Below are 13,774 nucleotides of genomic sequence, written 5' to 3' on the forward strand. Positions count from 1 at the left end.
TTGCAACAAAGCTAACTGACCTTAGTCAAAAAGTTTTACAAAATATTGCAGATTAAAATTTGCTTTTAAAAGTGGTAAACACACATATATTGGCTTTCAAAGTTTATTTTATTATATGAGTGCTTATGATTATTATTTATTAATGTTGCTAAATGTTTTGCTTTTTATTTTCTACATTAACAAAATATCAATACTTATAATATGAAAATTTCAGTAGCATGATTTGTTTTTACTAGGGGTCGAGTGGATGATACCATCTGGCGTTTCCTGTTAACAGGCGGTGTGGCCCTAGAAAATCCCCATGCCAATCCAGCTCCAGTATGGTTGAGTGACAAGGCATGGGGTGAAATTGTCAGAGCTTCTCAGCTTCCTAATCACAAAGGATTCTTCAAACGTTAGTATTTTGATCTATAAAAATAATTTATTTCTTCTTTCTTTGACTGGTTATTGTCTCGCCTGCGACGAAAGTCGCAGAAAGTGAGACATAGGTATTACTATCCGGCGACGGCGGCGTAAACTATTTGTATAAAGCTTTATATTTCAAAAGGTAGAAGACCTGGATGCTTCATACTTTGTATGCAGATACCTTATGTTACGAACTTTCCGTCTGTCATATGTCCAATGTCCTTGACCTTATTTTCATGGTTCAGCGACTGCTTGAAAAAAAAGTTTAGTTTTTTTGTTATGTAAATTTCTCACTTATTATGAGTAATAGGATAACTATATTTGGTATATGGGTTTCTTGCAACGTCTACATGTCCATCAGACAGGGTTCACCTGACCTCAGCCTCATTTCATGGATCAGTGATCAAGGTTAAAGTTACGTGATTAGGTCCGTTTCTCAGATACTACAAGCAGTAGGTCAGCTATATGTGGTGTATGGAATGATTATAAGGGATACATGTCAGTCTGGCAGGTTTCATCTGACCTTGACCTCATTTTCACGGTTCATTGGTCAATGTTAAAGTTACGTGATTAGGTCCGTTTCTCAGATACTACAAGCAGTAGGTCAGCTATATGTGGTGTATGGAATGATTGTAAGGTGTACATGTCTGTCTGGCAGGTGTCATTTGTCCTTGACCTATTTTCATGGTTCATTGGTCAATGTTAAGTTTTTGTGTTTTGGTCTGTTTTTCTTATACTGTATGCAATAGGTCAACAATATTTGGTGTATGGAATGATTGTAAGGTGTACATGTCCAACTGGCAGGTGTCATCTGAACTTGACCTCATTTTCATGGTTCAGTGGTCAAAGTGAAGTTTTTGAGTTTTGGTCTTTTTTTCTAATACTATATGCAATAGGTCAACTATATTTGGTGTATGGAAATATTTTATGATGCACATGTCAGTCTCGCAGGCTTTATTTGACCTTGACTTCATTTTCACGGTTCATTGCTCAGTGTTAAGTTTTTGTGTTTTGGTCTGTTTTTCTTAAACTATAAGCAGTAGGTCAACTATATTTTTTGTATAGGATTGTAAGCTGTATATGTCTGTCTGGCAGGTATCATCTGACCTTGACCTCATTTTGTTGGTTCATTGGTCAATGTTAAGTTTTCATGGTTAAGTTTGTTTCTTGGATACTATAAGCAATAGGTCAACTATATTTAATGCATAGGTTGATTGTAAGGTGTATATGTCTGCCTTGCATGGTTCATCTGACCTTGACCTCATTTTCATGGTTCATTGGTCAATGTTTAGTTTTCTTGGTTAAGTCTGTTTCTTAGAAATTATAAGCAATAGGTCAACTATATTTAGTGTATTGAATGCATGTAAGGTTGATAGTTGTAGTAAAGCTTAATATTTAGGACTATAAACATAAAATCAATGGTTAGTAAAGAAGGCGAGACATATCAGCGTGTGCACTCTTGTTGATGTTTTATATTGGTTAAGACTGTGATTTCAACAATATCAATATTTGTTCTTTCTTGGACTGGTTATTGATGTTTTATATTGGTTAATAGTGATTCCACCAATAAAAATATTTGTTCTTTCTTGGACTGGTTATTGATGTTTTATATAGGGTTAAGAATGATTCCAACAATATCAATATTTTTTCTTTCTTTGACTGGTTATTGATGTTTTATATTGGTTAAGACTGTGATTCCAACAATATCAATATTTGTTCTTTCTTTGACTGGTTATTGATGTTTTATATTGGTTAAGAGTGATTCCTCCAATAAAAATATTTGTTCTTTATTGGACTGGTTATTGATGTTTTATATTGGTTAAGAGGGATTCCACCAATATCAAGTTCATGCAAGCACTAATAAAACAGTATGTTACAAGATATTCACTATTTTATTCACACTAATGGAAAGAAAAAAAATCCTTTTTTTCCCCCTTCATTTAGTAGAAATAAACATTTTAGTTGTTCAAATTTTTCCATGCAACTTGTTTGACAGTTGTTACAAAAACAAATTTGAGTATATAAGCTGTTTAACATTTCAGATGTTAGTGACAACATTGGTCAATGGAAGCCGCTGTATGATTCCTCCAAACCTCAGGATTTCAAGTTACCAAGTCCATTCAATGTTCTCACAGGACTGGATAAGATGATAGTGTTACGTTGTTTCAGACCAGATAAAATTGTTCCAGCTGTACAGGACTTTATCACAGATAATTTAGGACAGTCATATATTGAACCACCAACCTTTGACCTGGGTGGATCATTTGTTGATTCTAATAATTGCTCTCCGTTAATTTTTGTTCTTTCCCCTGGTGCTGATCCTATGATGGCTTTGTTGAAGTTTGGAGAAGATCGAGGTTACACCCAGTCAGGAGGAACTATACAGACTATATCACTTGGACAGGGACAGGTAGTTATATAATTGAGCACATATCCATTTTTTAAAACAGTAACCAAAGATTGTAGTCAAATGGTACAAAGTACAAAGTTTACAGCTTAAGAACAGAGGTTCATCTTTTAGTGCCTGCACCATCTGCTTTATGATTGAAAGAAAAGTTGTTTATAGGAACAAAAATTAAAAAAAAGATGTTCGTAATTTGATTGTTTTTTATTAAATTTCAGGGCCCTATAGCCTCCAAGATGATAGACAAGGCAACTAAAGATGGAACATGGGTGGTGTTACAGAATTGTCATTTAGCTACAAGCTGGATGCCTGCTCTAGAGAAGATTTGTGAAGAAGTCATCAGACCAGAAAATGCACATGAAAACTTCCGACTCTGGCTCACCAGTTATCCCTCGGATCAGTTCCCTGTTTCCATTCTACAAAATGGTCAGTTTTTCATTAATTTATCTTTGATATTTTAGTAAGACCACCTTTTTAGTTGCCATGTCAAAATGTTTTCCAAGTTGCATATTGACGTTATCTTTTCAAACTGAACTCAATGCTAATAAGAGGTTGTTGGCATAAAGCAAGTGTAGTGTATTGAAAATATGCTTACCATCCTGTTCCAATGATTGTCTTTCTGTTTCATTAGAAGATTATTCATAATGTGACAGTTATCATAAGAAAGAAACAGTGTTTTTTTTTAGTTTGTTGGTGCAAATTTGATTAAATTCAAAGAAAATTTAGTCCAAAATATCTTTGAAAATTTATCATTAATATGAAACAAGTGACAACATACAGCATGTATTTTAACTATTTGTATTAGATTATGAATAAATGTAATGATTGCTCATATTTATGACATTGTTTTGCCATTTGTGACATCTGAACATACATGGACATCTCATTGACATCTCATTAACACACAGAAAGGATGGATACTAATAAAGTGTATATTGCCATTTGTCACATCTGAACATACATGGACATCTCATTGACACACAGAAAGGATTGATACTAATAAAGTGTATATTGCCATTTGTCACATCTGAACATACATGGACATCTCATTGACACACAGAAAGGATTGATACTAATAAAGTGTATATTGTCATTTGTCACATCTGAACATACATAGATATCTCATTGACAAAGAGAAAGGATTGATACTAATAAAGTGTACAAAAAATGTATATTGCCATTTGTCACATCTGAACATACATAGATATCTCATTGACAAAGAGAAAGGATTGATACTAATAAAGTGTATATTGCCATTTGTCACATCTGAACATACATAGACATCTCATCGACACACAGAAAGGATTGATACTAATAAAGTGTACAAAAAATGTATATTGCCATTTTTCACATCTGAACATACATAGATATCTCATTGACAAAGAGAAAGGATTGATATTAATAAAGTGTATATTGTCATTTACAGGTGTAAAGATGACAAATGAACCTCCAAAGGGAATGAAAAATAATCTGTTGAGATCATACATGAATGACCCAATTTCTGATGCTAATTACTTTGGCGGATGTAATAAACCTGAAAAGTTCCACAAAATGTTGTTTGGTTTGTGCTTCTTTCATGCCTTGGTACAAGAGAGAAGAAAGTTTGGACCACTTGGCTGGAACATTCCTTATGAGTTCAATGAATCAGATTTACGTATCAGCTTGAGACAGATGTTGGTGAGTGCATTTCTTATAAATTTAGTAAATGTGACTTAAATATCAACTGGAGACAAATGTTAGTGTTTAAATAAGTTCAATTAATCCGATTTGATTAGCCTGATGCATATTTGAGAGTACATGAGTAAGAGTTTAATGAATCAGATTTCTTTATCAGTTTGAGACATATATAAGTGAGTTATAATCAGATATTTTGCACATGTATTTTAAAGAAAACTTACAGAAAAATTCATTTAACATCAATCCTTTATAATAAATAAAAATTAGGAATAAGAGTTAAAAGTTATTTAATGCACTTGCAGATTTTGGTTTCCTTGTTAGTTTTTACATCCAAAAAAGGCACGTTCTTAAAAAGCTTATTAATGAAAGGGTAAAAGGAAATGTGCAAGAGAGAATATTCCATAATGTGCAGATGTTTAAAATCGTTTTCAAACTTTGAGCACTTCCCAATGCTTAAGTAGGTAATCGGCTTTGTCAGGTTCTGAAAAAAACTGAAGTCATGGGAGGGGCACAAATACTCACAAGTCAAAGATTGATAGCGAACATTATTGTCAAAAGAAAATATTAAAAAGACAGTCCACAGAAAGTCAGATTGAGCAACATGCAGTGCACTAAACCCTGGGTATGAAACCATGTGCTTTGGAAAGGTAAATAGTTCCTTCTCCTCTGGTTCACCAGAAGAGTAAACAGTTTTTGTTCCACTGGTGCTCCAAAACGATAAACAGTGCTTGTACCTCTGGTGCTCCAGAACAGTAAACAGTTCTTGCTCCACTGGTGCTCCAGAAAGGGGAAACAGTTCCTGTTCCACTGGTGCTCCAGAAGGGTAAACAGTTCTTGTTCCACTGGTGCTCCAGAAGGGTAAACAGTTCTTAATCCACTGGTGCTCCAAAAGGGTGAACAGTTTCTGTTCCACTGGTGCTCCAGAAGGGTGAACAGTTTTTGTTCCACTGGTGCTCCAGAAGGGGGAACAGTTCTTGTTCCACTGGTGCTCTAGAATCGTGAACAGTTTCTGTTCCACTGTTGCTCCAGAAGGGTGAACAGTTTCTGTTCCACTGGTTCTTCAGAAAAGTGAACAGTTCCTGTTCCACTGGTGCTCCAGAAGGGTGAACAGTTTTTGTTCCACTTGTGCTCCAGAAGGGTGAACAGTTCCTGTTCCACTGTTGCTCCAGAAGGGGGAACAGTTCATGTTCCACTTGTGCTCCAGAAGGGGGAACAGTTCCTGTTCCACTTGTGCTCCAGAAGGGTCTGTTCCACTGGTGCTCCAGAAGGGTAAACAGTTCTTGTTCCACTAGTGCTCCAGAAGGGTGAACAGTTCCTGTTCCACTGGTGCTCCAGAAGGGGGAACAGTTCTTGTTCCACTGGTGCTCTAGAATCGTGAACAGTTTCTGATCCACTGTTGCTCCAGAAGGGTGAACAGTTTCTGTTCCACTGGTTCTTCAGAAAAGTGAACAGTTCCTGTTCCACTGGTGCTCCAGAAGGGTGAACAGTTTTTGTTCCACTTGTGCTCCAGAAGGGTGAACAGTTCCTGTTCCATTGTTGCTCCAGAAGGGGGAACAGTTCATGTTCCACTTGTGCTCCAGAAGGGGGAACAGTTCCTGTTCCACTTGTGCTCCAGAAGGGTCTGTTCCACTGGTGCTCCAGAAGGGTAAACAGTTCTTGTTCCACTGGTGCTCCAGAAGGGTGAACAGTTCCTGTTCCACTGGTGCTCCAGAAGGGGGAACAGTTCTTGTTCCACTGGTGCTCTAGAATCGTGAACAGTTTCTGATCCACTGTTGCTCCAGAAGGGTGAACAGTTTCTGTTCCACTGGTTCTTCAGAAAAGTGAACAGTTCCTGTTCCACTGGTGCTCCAGAAGGGTGAACAGTTTTTGTTCCACTGGTGCTCCAGAAGGGTGAACAGTTCCTGTTCCACTGTTGCTCCAGAAGGGGGAACAGTTCATGTTCCACTTGTTCTCCAGAAGGGGGAACAGTTCCTGTTCCACTTGTGCTCTAGAAGGGTCTGTTCCACTGGTGCTTCAGAAGGGTAAACAGTTCTTGTTCCACTGGTGCTCCAGAATGATGAACAGTTTCTGTTCCACTGTTGTTCCAGAAAGGTGAACAGTTTCTATTCCACTAGTGCTCTTGAAGGGTGAACAGTTCCTGTTCCACTGGTGCTCCAGAACGGTGAACAGTTCCTGTTCCACTGGTGCTCCAGAACGGTGAACAGTTCCTGTTCCACTGGTGCTCCAGAAGGGTGAACAGTTCCTGTTCCACTGTTGCTCCAGAAGGGTGAACAGTTCCTGTTCCACTGTTGCTCCAGAAGGGTAAACAGTTTCTGTTCCACTGGTGCTTTAGAAGGGTAAATACTGTGGATTCATTTATTTTCGTGGGTATCAATTTTCGTGGATAGAGAAAAAAAGACGTTTCGTGGTATACGTAAATTCGTGGATCGCTGATTACAAAAAGAAAAAAAATCAGATACGTAATTCGTGGATTTCTTTTTAATTTAAAAGATCATATAACCTCCTTGGTTTGATCCATAATAAAACAAACAAAAAAGAAGGAATTCATTGAAAAAGTTTTGAATTGTCAAAATCCTCGCTTGGTCATTCTAGATTAAAGTGTTCATTGAAAAATTCTATTACATATACATGGACAGAGACAACTAATTACTTGTTTGTTTTACAATTTATAAATTCTTGTCGGAATTTTATAAGGCATTAAAAACTCTATGATTGAAAGCTCATTTCCCTAATCACGATATAATAAACAGTCATATAAGTAAAAGGTGTGAAAATAAATGTTCCTGTCATAAACAATGTTACCTACGGGCAATATCCACGTACTTAATCCTAGTGATTTTTAATCACCAGTAAACCACACTATGACACGGTAATTAACAACTTGCAGTTATTTTCCATGAACAGTTTTATTCAATTTTAAAAAGTAAATTATCACTGATATTTATTATTGATTTAATCAAAATACTTGTATCTTCTTTTAATAAAAACACGTGTTATGTTACAATGTTTATCGATAGTCAACACTATACTAGAACTGCATAACATAACCGGAAATAAACATCCGATTCCATACACATTTCTCGGGATTATTCTTCGTTGAATTCTTAAATTCGTGGTTCGCTGTGACCCACGAAACCCACGAAAATTGGTATACCACGAATAAAAATGAATCCACAGTAGTTTCTGTTCCACTGGTGCTCCTGAACGGTAAACAGTTCCTGTTCCACTGTTGCTCCAGAAAGGTGAACAGTTTCTGTTCCACTGTTGCTCCAGAAGGGTAAACAGTTTCTGTTCCACTGGTTGTTCAGAAGGGTTAATAGTTTCTGCTCCACTGTTGCCACTTGTTATTTTGGTCTTGACAAATTAAAAACAAGGATAAGTCTTTTTGATGATAAATCATTAAAAAGTAAGGGAGGAGGGAATTGGGCCTATAACAAATGGAAAAGTTTTGTGGTCCTTTGCATAGATATTTTTTAGTAGCCAACATGGCATCATGGCAATCAGAATTTTTCAAAAGGATAACTTCCGTTTCCAATTTTAAATCCCCGCTTTCTTGTCTAATAGGATACACATGTACACAATCAAGGTTCTAGTATTAGATTATAATTTCATGACATAAAAGAAGCTTTATCAATAGAGTAGGGTTTTAATATATTAACATATTTATTTTAAAATGATTACTGACTGATTGTAGATGTTCCTGAATGACTATGATGAGTTACCTTTACCTGCTTTGTCTTACCTGACTGGTGAATGTAATTATGGTGGACGTGTCACTGATGATAAGGACAGACGTCTACTCATGTCACTATTGGCCATTACTTATGTAGAAGATATTATAACCAATCCAGATTACAAGTAAGTTTTCATGTGCAAATATATAGAATTCTTTTAATGGAAAATTGTTAAATTGATGCGGTTAAAGAATCAGTTTCTTAATGATTTTTTTAGAAAATAATTAACTTAACATGGGTCTGTTTGTGTGGTGTTGGAATCATGTGATTAGAATTGACCTTCACCTTTTTTACCATTCAATGATTTAATGTCATGTATGATTTATAAGAAATCTAACAAATGATCTGGAATGATAAAAAGGAAGAAGCAATTGATGACAATGTTTTTGTTATTTACAGATTTTCTGACAGTGGATTATATTACTCCCCTCCAGATGGTCCTCATTCAAGTTTTGTAGAATATATTAAAACTTTACCATTAAATGCCTCACCAGAAGTATTTGGTCTCCATGAAAATGCAGATATCACTAAAGACAACAAAGAAACAAATTTGGTAAGGTCATATTAAGTTTTCTTTAAGTTTAATACAGAGATTATATAAATGTTAGGTAAGCATAAAAAGATAGCATACTTTTCATTAGGACATTTACATGGATGATAGTATAAAATTTTTACAATCCCATTTGAAATCAAAGTTCCTAAAAGTCCCTTTATACGCAGATGTCTCTGATTGACTAATATGTATAACATTGTCCTTTATCCCAAAACATATAATTTGAATACATCTGTTGTCATTCATAGTACTACATAGATAGAAGTGTTAGTTGTCTATTGTATCATAACTGAAGCCAACTATTCAGGTTTTTTGGCTTTTAACGTAAGGTATGCTTTATCAACACAATGAAGAAAGCGTTAAAAATGCTTAAATAACAGTTTTAGTCATTATTATCAACTTGGGCAATATCCTTCATCATAAATCAGTACACTTAAAAATACCTCCCTATTTTAAAGATCAGTCTGTACCTATCATTTCTTACACCTATACAAAACCAATTGCAACTAAAATTTTCTATTACAAACACATGTTGCAAGATCTCAATATTAACCACAAATCAAATATCCACAAAAATTATATTTTTCCTCAATCAACAAGTTGGGACCCATGAAAGTAAATGAAATCCACAGGTATAGATTATAATATGACCCTTGTTCTTCTGATATTGTTTATTTATTATCATATTACCTTGTTCTTTGTGGAATATGTTAATTGCATGATCATGATATTATCTTGTTCTTCAGTTGTTTGAAAACATTCTGCTTACCTTACCAAGACAGTCAGGAGGAGGAGGAAAGTCAACTTCAGAAGTCATTAAAGACTTAGCAATGGATATCCTTAGTAAAATGCCTCCATTGTTTGATATGGATATGGTATGTTTATCAGCACTTTAGAATACACTTTTATTACATAAAGATTTTAATTAAGGATGTTCGCTGATCTTGTCTTTGACTTTTTGTCAGATATTTTGATTCCTCTGGTTTTATCCATGTAGTGCCATTAAAAATTCTGCCTGATAACCCCTTCTTTTCTTTTCATAATTTATACATAAGGTTTAAAAAGCTATTTTTGAAGATCTCACAAGATCTTTGTTATTTTTTCATAGTTTTTGAAAGAAAAAAGTGACCAATGTTAAATGTATGAAAAATCTAGGGAGAATCATCTGCCGCCAAATTTTCAATGGCTTTGATCTCAAAATAAGGACACAGGCCTTTAATTTTTTTCTGCCTTTTTAGTTCTTTCATTTATATACTATCAATTTATAACAGTCTATTAAAAATCTTGTTATTTTGAAACAGAGTAGCAAACATCCCTAAGAGTATTTTTAAATATTTGAAAAACATACAATGCCTTGTCTAAAACATAAAACCTCTCCACTGCGAAAACAACCTTGATTTAAGAACAGAAGTCACCCTTGATAAATTTCCACTGTAATTTGGCCAATTTCAAAGGCAATATTCCTTCTAGTTATATAACTCTATATAATGTCAATATATTACAAATATAATTTATCATATGTTGATATTGGATATTAAGAATACTCTGGGCGATGAATATCAGCAGTGATACTGCAATACTGTATTTGATATCTGAATAACATAACTTTCTGAGATAAACTGGATATACTGAAAAATATTTACAGTACATGAATATGTATTGTCAAATGATACCACTGGGTCTTAGTAAAAAAATGAAAAAAACATTTCAATATTTTTAAGTATTTTTAGGTTATATAGAAACACCCTGTGGTGTGTAATGAATTCAGGACTACTGTCCTCTATCAATGGTTTACTAGTTTTCTATATTTATACTTTCAGGCTATAAAGAAATACACTGTAGTGTATAATGAATCTATGAACACTGTCCTCTACCAATGGTTTACAAGTTTCTATTTTTTATACTTTCAGGTTATAAAGAAATACCCTGTAGTGTATAATGAATCTATGAACACTGTCTTGCGTCAGGAATTAATCAGATTTAACAGACTGACACATGTAGTCCGTGTTTCACTGGTCAATCTGCAGAAAGCTATAAAAGGTTTAGTGGTCATGTCATCAGATTTAGAGGAAGTGTTTGACAGTATGCTGAATGGAAAAGTACCAGCAGTATGGGCTTCTAAGTCTTATCCATCACTCAAACCACTTGGCAGTTACATTAATGACCTGCTAGCTAGGTAATAATTCACCTTATAGACTTAGGTAAAAATCTGTTCAAGTCAAACATCTTGCTTTCAAAACACATTAGAATTATTTGTTTACGCCCCCGCGTCAAAATGCTGAAGGGCATATTAATTTACCCCTGTCCGTCTATCGTCCATCCATTTGTCCATCCAGATATAGGTACATGGTTTGTCCAGCTATCTCCTCCTACGGTTTTTGAGCTACAGCTTTAATATTTTGTAGGATGTTTCTACACATAATAGAGTTGTGCATGACCACAGGATTTTGATTTTTTTAAATATTCTCAAAATGCCAGGTATTTGGACTTACTGTAAATTCAGAAATTATTGCGATGTTTTTATTATTGCGAAAAATGTGACAGGGTTATAATCGCAATAATTTAAACTTGCATTTTGAAATTTTTTATATGAATTAAACAGGATTTTTCTCAATATCACAAAATTTAAAATCGCATTTTAGTCTAAAATGACAAAATCACAATAATAAATACACGCAATAATTTCTGAATTTATAGTAGTAATTTTTTGGTACTAGCTGCATAAAGAGATCATAGTTTGTCCGGCTATCTACTCATACAGTTTATGAGCTACAGCTAAAATATTATGTAGGATGTTTCTACACATAATAGAGGTGTGCATGTCCACAGGATTTTGATTTTTTTCAAATGTTCTCAAAATGCCAGGTATTTGGACTCAGTCATTTTTTTGTACTCAGAATAAATATAAAAGATAGATCATCATACATAGTGTTAAATTTATAATTTCTTATGGTCAGGCCGGTGCAAAAGGTTTAAGTTTTACTTCAACATCACTGTTTGTCAAATCTAAAGTATGTGGAACTATACTCATGCATATGGTAGAGCAGAGGGGGCATTGTTCATATCTAGTTTTATTTTGAAAAAATGTAATCCTACTTTTTAAAAAATGCCACTTTTAGTGGTTTTGATATGAGATAGTTGTCCTGAAAGTGTGTGTTCTAAGTTTCACCCATTTTGTGTTAAAGAGATTTTGGTTCATTTTCAGGAAAAGTCTTTGATGTTTCTAATAAAGATTTGTTTTGACTATTTCAGACTAAAGTTTTTGACAGACTGGATAGATAATGGTTCTCCACCAACATTCTGGCTATCTGGGTTCTACTTTACTCAGTCATTCTTAACAGGTAATTCATTCAGATAGGAATATTTTATGAGAGCATGCATGAATAGTTTTATTTCAAATTATCCATCTTAACTTCTCTAAATTGCAATTACATACTGAATATTAACAGTTAAGCTCCACAACAAAATCACTGGACTGTACTTTTTTGCTAATAATAAAGTTTTGGACATCAAGAGAAATCAAACTACTTTTGAAGAATTTCTTATAACTTTTTTTAGTTCTTTAAAAAAAACTAAATTTTAACCAACAATGAAAAAAGTTGAAATATTTTTTAGAAAATTGAATGCCACTTTATCCAAAAAAATACTGCTGAAACTTACTAGTGTACTATAAGGAGAGAATAAACAATTTTTATATGAAATATATTGAAATACACATTTAATAATTATAGGTGTATCTCAGAATTATGCCAGGAAGTATACAATCCCAATTGATACAATTGGTTTTGAATTTGAAATAGTCCTAGAAGGTGATGTTGATACAAGTTGTAAGCCTGAGGATGGAGCTTATGTTTATGTAAGTCATATTTTATGTTTGAAATGTTGCATACTGTAATTTATTATATATAAGATTTTTTATTTTCTCATTTCAAAAACAAAAAGGGTTTGAACACTTGATTCTAAAGGTCTTTTTTTTTAGCTCATAAGTTTTTTTTTAAGGACTTTAAAACTTAATAAAATATTTTACACAAGTGTTTAATCAATATTTTAATCAAGAGTATTAGTTTCACAAAAGTACCCACAAGGAACTGGTTATAAAAATTTTACTCTTAAAAAACTGAAGAAAATTTATTTCTGAACAGATTACGATTAATAAATGAGGAGCACAAACATTAAAAAAACAGATTTTTAAACATTTATAATGTGTTGACAGTGTTGACAAGAATCCTAGTCGTAATAGGTGTTTTGGTCTGTTTTTCAATTTTGAAGTTTTGATTTTTCTGTCTTGTCTGTATTTATCAAAATACATACTAAAGCAATAATTTTATAAGTATATAATGTTACAATATTTTTTTTACATGTAAATATCTCTTTTGAAATGTAGTGTAGTAACCATGTAGTGAGGCAAAAGGCAAAAAAGAATTGTTAATTGTATTGATCATTTGTTATATCTTTTTCAGGGTTTGTTCATTGAAGGGGCCAGGTTTAATAAAGACACTCGTAACCTTGGAGAATCTTTACCGAAGATCTTATTTGAAACTCTGCCAATTGTATCCTTTTCATTCCATTCCATTCAACATATATACATGGTCAGGTTTTACTTTGAATTTAATAATTAGCAAATCAGAGGTGACCTGTGCTTAGGCCAAAAAAAAATATATGTCTGTTTACGGTTACCCTACCGACCCTACTTTTGAGCGCCGACCCTAAGTCATTTAATTTTTAGTGAACTCGTGTCAAAAGCAAAGTTAGTGTTGCAAATGATATAAATCAATTGCCTGATACATCCCAAAGTTCACAATCGTGAATATGACAGCTGTTTTAAGGAAATTCGCAAATCATGTGATGAAATAAACACTTTGCCGCCATTTTTTTCCAAGGGAAATAATCCAATCATCAAAAATACGGGTAAACTCGGCCCATGATCAACTCGGACCACGACAAGTCGAAACAGCATGGCTCAAAATCATGTCACAAAAAATAAAATGAAAAAATAAAATA

General features: G+C 33.9%; 1 protein-coding gene across 5 annotated transcripts in view; it reads left to right on the forward strand.

The window, feature by feature from the left end:
• Nucleotides 1-13,774, forward strand: part of LOC127709284 (dynein axonemal heavy chain 3-like) — a 77,643-nt gene that overhangs the window by 61,515 nt on the left and 2,354 nt on the right. For all 5 annotated transcript variants that reach the window (XM_052214739.1, XM_052214741.1, XM_052214740.1 and 2 more), the window contains 11 exons: nucleotides 237-394; nucleotides 2,448-2,815; nucleotides 3,028-3,235; nucleotides 4,236-4,486; nucleotides 8,181-8,344; nucleotides 8,620-8,773; nucleotides 9,520-9,648; nucleotides 10,684-10,949; nucleotides 12,026-12,114; nucleotides 12,505-12,629; nucleotides 13,234-13,323. In XM_052214739.1, the coding sequence (XP_052070699.1) occupies nucleotides 237-394; nucleotides 2,448-2,815; nucleotides 3,028-3,235; nucleotides 4,236-4,486; nucleotides 8,181-8,344; nucleotides 8,620-8,773; nucleotides 9,520-9,648; nucleotides 10,684-10,949; nucleotides 12,026-12,114; nucleotides 12,505-12,629; nucleotides 13,234-13,323 (2,002 nt within the window). The remainder of the gene's footprint in view (nucleotides 1-236; nucleotides 395-2,447; nucleotides 2,816-3,027; nucleotides 3,236-4,235; nucleotides 4,487-8,180; nucleotides 8,345-8,619; nucleotides 8,774-9,519; nucleotides 9,649-10,683; nucleotides 10,950-12,025; nucleotides 12,115-12,504; nucleotides 12,630-13,233; nucleotides 13,324-13,774) is intronic.

Source organism: Mytilus californianus, unplaced genomic scaffold (genome assembly GCF_021869535.1).
Source record: "Mytilus californianus isolate M0D057914Y unplaced genomic scaffold, xbMytCali1.0.p SCAF_7, whole genome shotgun sequence".
NCBI classification, from domain to species: Eukaryota; Metazoa; Mollusca; class Bivalvia; order Mytilida; family Mytilidae; genus Mytilus; species Mytilus californianus.